General features: G+C 34.0%; 3 protein-coding genes across 3 annotated transcripts; 2 read left to right on the forward strand and 1 right to left on the reverse strand.

Annotated features, from left to right (window-relative positions):
• Positions 1–586: 586 nt before the first annotated feature.
• LOC106623971 (uncharacterized) lies at positions 587–5,312 on the forward strand. Its single transcript, XM_036364585.2, has 5 exons — positions 587–718; positions 2,893–3,028; positions 3,108–3,436; positions 3,697–3,848; positions 5,010–5,312. Exons 1-5 carry the CDS (start codon positions 707–709, stop codon positions 5,128–5,130), a joined length of 750 nt encoding a protein of 249 aa, XP_036220478.2. The 5' UTR covers positions 587–706; the 3' UTR covers positions 5,131–5,312.
• A 1,977-nt stretch (positions 5,313–7,289) lies between these two features.
• LOC106623969 (uncharacterized) lies at positions 7,290–8,776 on the forward strand. Its single transcript, XM_014243620.3, has 4 exons — positions 7,290–7,428; positions 7,504–7,621; positions 7,688–7,965; positions 8,649–8,776. The coding sequence occupies exons 1-4, from the start codon at positions 7,405–7,407 to the stop codon at positions 8,718–8,720; spliced, it is 492 nt and encodes a 163-aa protein (XP_014099095.2). The 5' UTR covers positions 7,290–7,404; the 3' UTR covers positions 8,721–8,776.
• LOC106623970 (uncharacterized) lies at positions 8,302–10,497 on the reverse strand. The gene is made up of 2 exons (XM_070111576.1): positions 8,606–10,497; positions 8,302–8,490 (listed from the first exon to the last, which is right to left on the reverse strand). Exon 1 carries the CDS (start codon positions 10,377–10,379, stop codon positions 8,856–8,858), a length of 1,524 nt encoding a protein of 507 aa, XP_069967677.1. The 5' UTR covers positions 10,380–10,497; the 3' UTR covers positions 8,302–8,490; positions 8,606–8,855.
• Between the last annotated feature and the right edge of the window lie 355 nt (positions 10,498–10,852).

The raw sequence follows: 10,852 nt of genomic DNA on the forward strand, positions 1-10,852 counted from the left end.
TCAAAGTTGTATGGAGGAAGGTAAAGAACTTTCTCCTACATTGCATTGGTTGAAACATTTCGGCATCTTACCTTCGGCGATCCAAAACACGTAGCAGAAACTCACATTAGCCGTCTCAACAAATTTGTGATATGTTCAAAGCGCTTTGCCTTTGGTTTGTCCATTTTTAAGCTAAGCGTAAAATTGGTCGAGTTGTTTTGAAGATATTATAAAGCTTTGCCTAAAAAAGGGCACACCTTTATGTGTCTTTTAACTTTTGCGTAAAACACTTCCGATTGATTCAAGGTGTAACAAACAACCGTTATGTAAAGGAAACATGTGTGTCAGAGTAGAAAATTTTACTTAAGAATATATGGAACTAATTGCGAACCTTTATATAATATATAGATAATACAAAATTTATTATACAAACAACTGAAACTTATCATTCGTAAGCGTTTTCCAGATAGAAATAAAAAAATATACTATGTATAAATTATCAGCAAAACTGAAATATAATCTAAATGAATCGGCTGAATAAATACATCAGATAATAAAGATAAATGTCGAATGAAATTTTATGGATGATTTGTTAGATATAAATAGGCGGATGTTGCTATAAATCATCGCAGTTACTAGTGAATTAAAACGACGAACAGTGTGTTGTTTGTGAAAGCAATAATAAAAACGAGAAAAATTAATAAAAGTCGGATTTTGAGTTACGAAAATGTTTGGAAAAGTAAGTCCAGGTGGCATATATATACGTAACTAAAATAAGTGCAGAATTGAAACAGACATCCAGGATACAAATCATAATGAATAAATGGCCGAAGTTTTTTTTTTGAAGTATTTCAACTTTACTACACTTATAAGAAATTGTGTTCAGGTCAGAGTGAGGGATCAAGATCTTTGCGGACTGGAGAAAATACATTTTAGAACCAAATAGTAGACATGTATTCGTATAGCTGTTGACGGGAATTGCTTTTCATAAAACCCATAAAACTCATAAATCACCTTTGGAACCCTGTTCTTCTGAACCTTATTTCGGCGCCGTACACCAAATTATAAGCTCCAACAAATTTTGTGCCAGTTTTTGGATGCTTTGTGCAAAGTTTTTAGGTCACGAATACACTCACGGATTAAGGGTCGTCTCCAGAGTATGGTTCATTAGCAGCAGGCACTTTTGTAAAATTTCGAATTTTCATGCGAATTTGAATTTATGAACTCTCTATCGATCCGCCATAGTTCCGTCATTGCAAAGGTTCAACGTCTTTGTCTTCAATCAAAGTACTGTATTATATTACTAAGTTCAGAGACGGCCTCCGGAGAACTCTGACATTATGAGATATAATAAAGTATTTTAAGTATATCCGCACAATTTGTGAATGTGAGAACTTTCTGTAGTCAGTGCAAATATTTTTACGTAGGAAGAGAACACTTTCCTCTATTTTGACGTTGAGCTATTCAAAAAGATTGTACTATCAGATTTCGTCGTTTTAAATATTTTATATAAGACGAGTAAATCCCTAAATCTTTCTATACTGTATTCGTTAGTCCTTTGGTTAGTTGGTTGACTGAAAAGGGAGGCACAAGAGCGCCAAACCTTAGGTGGCCGCATTTGCCCCCGGATGGTAAAAAATTAGGCATTATCCAGCAACTCAGTTGATTTATTAAAATTCAAAATTTTTGTCACCTCTGCTGCCTAATGTTTCTTACGTTAGAACATTGGAAGCCATGAAATATATCGTGTCTCATCTGGCAGAAGGCTGGGCTTTCGCAAAGATAATGTTCCAGCGTCTCATCATCATCCACGCATGCTATGCATTCCGCCGAATCCACTTTTTTTAAGGATACAATCCTTGAAGGACATGAATGGCTTCTGAGGCAGCTTAAGGGAATTGTTCTCCCAGCTGCCCCGAGAGGGTCGGCTCCCCTGCCTTTTCGTTTTCTTCTATCCCTACATGACTAGGTATACAGATGATATTAGCCGTGTTACCTACTGAGAGTCTATTTATTACCTGCTTACATAACTTAACACAGTGACACTTAGTATTGGCGCTGCGGATAGCTTTAATAAGATAGATTTTGCCGTTGTGAAAAAGTTGTGTTGCATTCCTCATGAATCTCCTTTTCTCGGTTGCATTACCAATTTTGCCCGAGTTCATTAACAAAGTCGGGTATGAAACAATCTCCGTGCCGAGTCTGGATGCAATGGTTTAAAATCATGAGCCGGCAAGCCGTAAGCATTGATGTAGTTTTCATTGCGCCCGTAATCCCCAGCAAGTGGAGTTGCTGCACCTGTCCCTGGGGATTAATGCGGTACTTTTTCGATAAGGCATTCGACCACACCACCGCACCATATGTTAGTAAAATATATGACGGATGACACTTGATCCATATTCGAAGAGTTTTGGAAGCCCTGCTCTCAATGTTTTTTATCTACGATAACTCCGAGACATTTGACAGTGCTCGAACGTGCAATAGTTCTACCTCTTAAAGATGGGAGAGTGATTGAAAAGGCAGAGATTTGTTTTCTCCGCATTGAAAATTTGGCAGAGACACTCCGCCCCATTCCTGAATACAGGGGATAAGATACCTCTTTGCGGAGTGCCACAAGTGATTTGGTGAGCGATTTTTATAACTTTTCCATCGGATTTGGTTTATCCATTGCTTAACTTATGACTTAACCAGGCCAGGATGTTCTGATTAATGTCATAAGAAGCGATAGCCGATATCAGTGCAGCCATAATAGCGTTGTTAAATGCACCTTCTACGTCAATGTTAGGGCTGGGGTGAATTCTCGTTTTTTTAATGAACTTTCGATTGTCCCAACTAATTCATATACATATTGATTGGTCTTTTAGTACAAACGATTTCGGTAAATAAGTAAGCATTAATATCCTCTCTTCACAGATAGTAACCATTTGTATGTTTGTGGTGTTGGCGTCAACATTAGTCTCGAGTCAGTCGCAATGTGGCGTTTGTATGCCGAATTTCGCGCAATGCATAAATGAGACCAGCTATCGGCTATGCTATGAAGCGACGACAAGTGAGTATTTAAGAATTATACGAGTATACAAATATTATAACCAGATCATGCATATTTAACGGATATTTGATTCTTGCAGTGGAACCGGTTGATGAAGAAGTCTACACTTGCAAATCCAATGAATACTGCACGGATTCTGAAAATATATGTGAGGCGAACCCTGATGGTGTAAACATTATAGCAGTTTGTGCAGCTCAGCAAAGTTCTGCAACATGTAGCACATGTACGGGCAAAACAAATGGACAGCTTGTTTGTTTAAGCACAACGGAATTCGGTATATGTAGAGGTACTACAACGGTGGAGTCTACTAATCCCCTCCCTTGCCCGACAGATCAATTGTGCAGTGAAGAATTAGTTTCTCAATATAATTTGAAGAAAGTATGTGCGCCGCAAGCTGTGCTCGATTACGTAAGTGCTAACTGAAAAATAATAGATAACGATTGTATAAATGTATGTACATATGTCAAATTATCCTGCAAAAAAGTGCACTCCGGTTCAAGTTTATTTGATGCTGAAACTAGTACAACGAGTATTTACTTTCTTTCTGGGTACATACGAATATTTACATGAGTCCCTCTCTGCATAGAGGATATTATGTTATCTATATATATATATTATATGATTTTATATATGCATATTGATTGTGAAACTTTCGTTTGGATTTACAGTTTGAAATAAGTGCCACTTGTGCAAATGAAGATGCGGTAACTCAAGCCACCACTAAAGCAACAACAGCAGCAATAGATACAATGAGTTTATGCGAAAGCTCGGGCAAAACCGGATCTTATTTCCAAATAGCAAATGCGGAGAATTGTCAAACGTAAGTAGCATCCACATGCTGCACTGAAATCTCGGCTATCGTGAAAATATCGTAATAAAAACGTGTTCGATTCAACAGGTGACAAGTTTAATAAGGCAAAATTCACTATTGACACATTACGCTATGTTTGGGTCAGCATGGCTAGTTACAAAATGAACGATAGTGAAGCTAGTCGGCTGTAAGGATTAAAAGTTGAGGCAAATGAAATAATTTTCTAAACTGTTCCTTAAAATTATGAGGTTTGCTAACGGTTTTAAGAAACAGCTTACAGTTGAAAGTAATTCCTGAAGAGTTGCCACATATTTAAAAAAATTTAACTCCCATAAAATTGATAGCAACTTATATATAACAATAAGCGCATCAAACAAAACAGTTTTAAGAAAGAATTTGGTCTTAAGTTTTCTAAAAAGGCTCTGATCGATTAGTTTGAATGGCAGCTATATGCTACAGTGGTCCCATCTAAACAATTTCTTCCGAGCCTGTAGCGCTGCTTTGCACAATAAACTAAGTAAAATTTCGTGAAGATAATTTGTAAAATAGAAAAGTTTTCTATAAAACGATCTGTTCTTGATTGATCGGTCGGTACGGCAACTATATGCTATAATAAAAGGATCTGAACAATTTCATCGGGGTTTGCAGCATTGATTTGTATAGTGGTCTATTGAAAATTTCCTCAAGATATCTTGTCATATCAAAAAGTTTTCCATATAAGGACTTGATTTTGATCGATCAGTTTGTATGGCAGTTAAATAGCTTCTTCATGAGAAAAAGATGTGTGAGAAATTTCAGATCGATATCTCAAAAACTGAGAGACTGGTTCGCATATATATAGACCGACAGATGAACAGACTAGATAAGAGTAGTATATTTGAAATGTTTTATAGTAGAAAAGACTTATTCCGCATGTATAGAAAATAACCTTTATAATTAGTAAGTGGATTACTATCCCACTCTTTACTAAATTCAATGTTTCCGCCATATTCGGGTAGTTCCAGGTACACAATTTTCTTTTTGTGCTTTTCTACTAGAAAAGTATCGAAATTCAAAATATTCGATTTCAAAATATACGCAGAAAAATCTACAAAAAGTCGGACTTTTATAAATATAAATAATATATAAATAATTTTATTTAACATTATTTTGATTTCTTATCTTCCTTAGATATATTTATTGTCAACGTGATGGTAACTCCTTTATATCAATGGTTATGCAATGTAGGGCCGCTATGTTTTACAGCGTAGCGCAAAATAAATGCATTAGTGCTGTACAGTGCCCACAATGATTGCGAAAAGATGAATATAAAGTGAGCAAGCTTGAAGAATAAGAAAGTACACATACGAGTTTTCAAAGTTTAAAAAAATATATATACATTTAATATATAGCTTGTACACTCATACATACATATGTATGTATGTATATATATATATACAAATAAAGCTAAATGGAAAAATGAAATTCTTTAAATATTTGGTACTTTTATATTAACGCTATCAAAGCGTGATCTAGTGAAAGTGCTTGATTTAGTTGTTGTTTTCCTCATATGAAACATATGTGATATAAACTGAACCAAAGAAGCTAAATTTAATATTGACTATGAGAAGCAAACATATAAGGAATAAATCCCACCGGAAGTTTGAATATCATAAATTAGGTATATGGGGGCTACAGGAAGCATTCACTCGATTTCATCCCTTTTATGTATTAGTATAAAGTATAGAGTGAACCGGTAGTTCGAAAAGAAACCTCTCCGAATATCAATAATAGATCTCACGGATTGACCAATATTTTCGGTAAAAAGTCAGTCAAAGGCGCTGGGATCCACATATTCGGTATCTAAGGTAATTTATTTTAAGTTTTACAGCTTGCGTGGACGGACGGGCAGACAGTCACCCGGAATTCAACTCGTTTCGTCTTCCTGATCCTTTATATGTTTATATGTAACGCTATATCCCTCTCAATTAGTTTTAAGTTAGTGAACAAAACTTTTGTACTCTGTAGATACATGTTGCAAGAGTATAAAAAATCCCAAAACGTTCCATCACCCATTTGGAAACATTATAAAAAAAAGGAGCCACCAATTGACGGCGAGAAACGCATGAAAAATCAAAAGAAGCGTGGTTAAACATTTATTAAAGACATACATAAGTATCAGTTATAGACATATTGGATTATTGCTAGCTTCTTCGCAAGATAGAAGCTTGTAGCTCAAAAACTACAATATCAGTATATCCAAATACAGCCACAGTTGGTTGAACAGATTTAGCAGACAATGAAATCCAAAGTTTTTTGAACTCGAATTAACACTTTTCACTTGGTTTCACTTACTCGTTACGCCTGACTTTCTTACATCAAGAAGTGCCTGTGAATTACTCAAAGAAGTTTCTTAAACAATATATGTAAAAGGTACATATACTTGTATATAAAAGGAAATCAACTATAACGGCACAACAGCACGTTTCGAAGATACAAAAACAAAATTGCAATAAACTTATAGGAGAAATATACATATGAGTAGGTATATATATATGTACATATGTATGTTCGCTCAAGATCAAGATTATTTGCTTTAAGATAGTATCTTATATACCTACATATGTACAAGCAACATAGATTCGTACAAAATTTATACACTTACTATTAAATATTTTAAACCAAGATAAAATGAGATTTTTCTTAATTAGGCTAATGTTAGCTGGAAGGCTAGATAGTTTTAATTTTGTGATAGCAACATGTTACCCAGCGGTAAATACGGTAACCAAAGTTTTTTTAAAGGAAGGCACCATACAAACTGAACGATCAAAATCAAGTTCTTGTATGAAATTTTTTTTTATTTGAGAAGGGTATTTTAGCATCGGTGCAAACGAAGTTAATGTTTTTTCTTAATTGTTTTTTGTGTTTTTATTAAAGCAAAGACTATGAAATGCACTTAATAAATTATAAAGATGTATGTGAACAATTTAATTGAAAAATTGTGCTAATAGATAAGTATTAGGAAGTTTTAAATTGCTTTAAATTAAATTTTGCTTACAACATACATTGCAAAATGTAATTGTATATATATTTATATATGTATTTTCTCAGGAGCATTGTGTAATTTTTAAAATAATAGTTATTTATTAACTTATATAATAGAAGGTACAACCCCTTTGAGTAATTATTAATGACACTTTACTTTTAAATATAATCGCTGTTTCAAAATCAGGTTATATAATTATAATAATGATTCGAAATTATTTTTTTCCATAACCCACAAATTCAAACATTTAACATCACCTAACTTTTATAATAGATTTCGATTCAACCGTTAAAAGGAAACGGACGAATGTCATATTCTAAATGCTGAAATATCGCCCAGTGCTGTATAATAATGAACGTGTTTTGAAACTAGTTCTCCAGCAGCCTTATATATAACATAGTATATAAGCCATAAACAATATTTACATTAATCTTAGCGAATTGCGGAATTTTTTAAAAAGACAGAGAGACAATAGCTATAAAAGCATAGTCGCGCTGAAGTTATCTGCGAAAGCTATTGTCAACTAAATTAGTTAACAAAATGCAAATTAAATGCGTAATATTGGTAAGCAGGCGCTGTTGTGCTCATTTTACGGTTATAACATTTTAACACTATATATTTTTTTCATTGCGGCCACAGCAAGCGCTTTTCATCTTTTCATCAAGTGTTTGGTATGTGAGCGGCCAAGCCTGTAATGTCTGTCAGAGCAATAGCGCAGCGTGCATTAACGAAACATCATTTTATCTATGCTTTGGAGGTACAGTTACAGCTTACAAACATAAGTGATCCTTTTTACTAAACAAAATGTATGTAACAAACATAGGCACCGTACCCATTACGGACCAGATATTTCATTGCGCTGATGGACTCATCTGCTCGGATTTACCCAATATTTGCTTCCAGAGCAATGGTGCCTCTGCAAGCTGCGGTGATACGTCTAGTTGTGGATTGTGCAATGAAAATCAAGTATTCGCTTGTACGAGTCGCAACACGTTTGCATTTTGTTTTGGTGCAACACGACCCACTGATGTGACTGGCAGCTGTCCGACAGGGCGACTATGTGACGCATCAACGCAGAATATATGCGTTATAGAAGTGCAGGTATGTGTAAGACTGTACGGTATATATAAATAAATACTTGATATATGTATTGTATAAAAACGAAAGCATATATGAACTGATAAGAATAACAAGAAAGACGTTAACTTCAGTTGCACCGAAGCCATTCACAAATAAAAACCATACAAGTACTTTATTTTGATCGTTCAGTTCGTATGTCAGCTATATGCTATAGTGGTCCAATATCGGCGGTTCTGACAAATTTGCAGGTTCTTAGTTCAAAAAGGACGTGAGCATACATATGTAAACTAACTGCACTTTATAAGGAAGTATTCATAATATATAAATATTAATAGTATATACAATAATTCCGAACGATTATTTTGGTTGTCCTGATGGATAACTAAGCTCTTTATTTCCAACTTACTCTTATTTACACATTTTTCTTATTTTCTTAAAGCTATTTCACAATAATGATTATTTCTTACAATATAAAGAGTGTCAGTTACAATGTTAGCTTATTCAGTAATTGGTTTTATATTGTTTACATTTTGTGGGTGGTCTGAGCTGAAAGAAAAACATATTAGTTACTTAAATAAGCAAAGACAAATTAATTTTGTATACAAATTATATGCAATATTTTTGTACCTCTTTAGTCCTAATAGATATTTTTAAATCTTACCATATATTTATTATTCTTAAATAACAATAAATATTTATTTCAGAGCACGTCAATTATTTGCAATTTGGATAGTCCGGTAGCAACAAGCTTCGCAGATAATGCAACAATGTTTTAAAACTTGTATCCTGTCAATGAATAAAATTATACAAATTTCTATTTTATCTATATAAACACTAATATTCTTTCATTAAATAAATAATTAAAACTAATTAAAAATTCCTTTTTACAATTATTTTCTTCTATCTAGATATTAGAGATCCTCGTCTTCATCTATTGAATTTGAAGTGTCTGCAAGCCATACTCTTACTTCACCTAAGGCGGGTAAGCGGAAACGCCATTCATCATTTATATATTTATACACTTCATCGCCAAGTTGTAGCAGGTCCATAGCCACACGTTTTTCGTCGGGTTTCCAATCACGATCCGCGCTGCCGAACATCTCCATGCGCAGCAATGCAAGCATAGATGATGATATGTATTTTTTAATACCGTTAAATAGTTGTGCCTTTGACGGTGTGTTTTGCATATTATTGTGTCCAGATGCAGTGTGTCGTCGATTACCAATGACGATCTCTTTGCTCATTGACGATGATGATGACGATGCCTGACTAGTAGTTACTGCTTCTTTTTGATTTAGCTGTTTTTGTTTTTCATATTCCACGCATTTTTCACTTAAACGAGTTTTTTCTTGCTGCAAACGTTGGTTTACTTTCGAAGTATTTTTATTGATCTCTAACTCATTTCTATATTTATTATCTAATTCTTCGTAGTTTTCCAATAGATTTTGGTATGCAGTGCTGACTTTTTCTAGCTCAATTTCGGTGCTACTTAATATGGTTGTTTTCTTTTTTAACTCATCTTTTGATTTCATGAGCTCCGCTTCCAGCTCCTGAATCCGTGCTGACAATTCCTCTGATTTCTTAACATATTTATCATCTTTATCTTGCAACTGTTTAGACAGTTCATCACATTGTTGCTTTATAAATATATTATCACTTTCCAATTCGACTGAATTCTCATTTATATAATTGTCGATCTGGACTAAATCATATTCGCCTTCTTCTTCTTCTTCTATTGATATATCCTCGACCGCCGCTTCAGGTTCGAAATTATCGTCGATATCCAGTGGTATATTCAAATCTGTGGTACACTGGCCGATTTTTAAGTTAATAATTGTATCAGCTGATATAGAGTCACTTGTTATGGAAGGCAAGTTGATGGTGGTGGAATTTAAAATTTTTATTTTCTTTGCATCACTATTATCCTCAGTGTTCACATCCTCGTTTCTATTCCTTTTTGCATTAAGTAATTGCTTAGCTTCAGCTGTGTTCCCTAGTACAATATTATTTTCCTCCAAGTATTCACTTACAACCAAATTGTCATGAAAGGAAAAGGCAAACACATATCCTTGCGGCGGAATTAAATGTTTTAGTGTACAATTTGGTAACTTGATCAATTCGGGTCCACCGTTCTCCTCCACTTGAGCATAATCCAAAGCCATTTCGTCATTTAAGCGCAGCAGTGTTGGCTCAGCGCCCTTATTTATACCGTCTCGTTTATAGTTTTTAAAGCATTCATCACGAAAATGCCTAGCACAAATAACGCGGTTCCTTTGAAAGGTTTTTGGCATGTCAATAAAGTGCATTGTGTTGGCTAATGTCAACCAGCGTTTGTAGCGCTCTTTATCATTTAATGGAAAATGGAAGAAATGCATGCCGGGGTTTTGAGACGTCCCCACACTGCAATCGCGAAATGAACAACGACATCCACCCATTTTAAAATAGAAAACAGCAACAAGTCAGTAGTTTTTAAACTTGAACACGACAATGAATTGAAAGTTTTTGTAAACAAATGTTTATTTCTGTTTCTACACTGAGTTAATAAATAGAGATGTGACACGCTAATAATGATTATTCAAAGTTATCGATAACTTTCAAGTATCAAATTATATACACCTTTCAAGAAACCGTAATTCTTATCATATCAGTCGATTTAAAAACATAAAAATGTAAGAAATGCAATTTTTGGTATTAACTGAGATTAAAGACGAATTTTACATATACATAAAAAATAGTTTATTCTTGTTTTTTATTGAATGTTATACAAATAATATAAATTAAATGGGATTAAATTATTTAATCATATTTGTTAAGAATGAGAGGAAAATTTATATTAAAATTGTATGTCGTTAGTTTTTGAAAATAAATAGTTATGTAACGTCTAACCTCAGGCTTAGTGAGTAATATA

The sequence above is a fragment of the Bactrocera oleae genome, chromosome 6 (assembly GCF_042242935.1).
Source record: "Bactrocera oleae isolate idBacOlea1 chromosome 6, idBacOlea1, whole genome shotgun sequence".
NCBI lineage: Eukaryota > Metazoa > Arthropoda > Insecta > Diptera > Tephritidae > Bactrocera > Bactrocera oleae.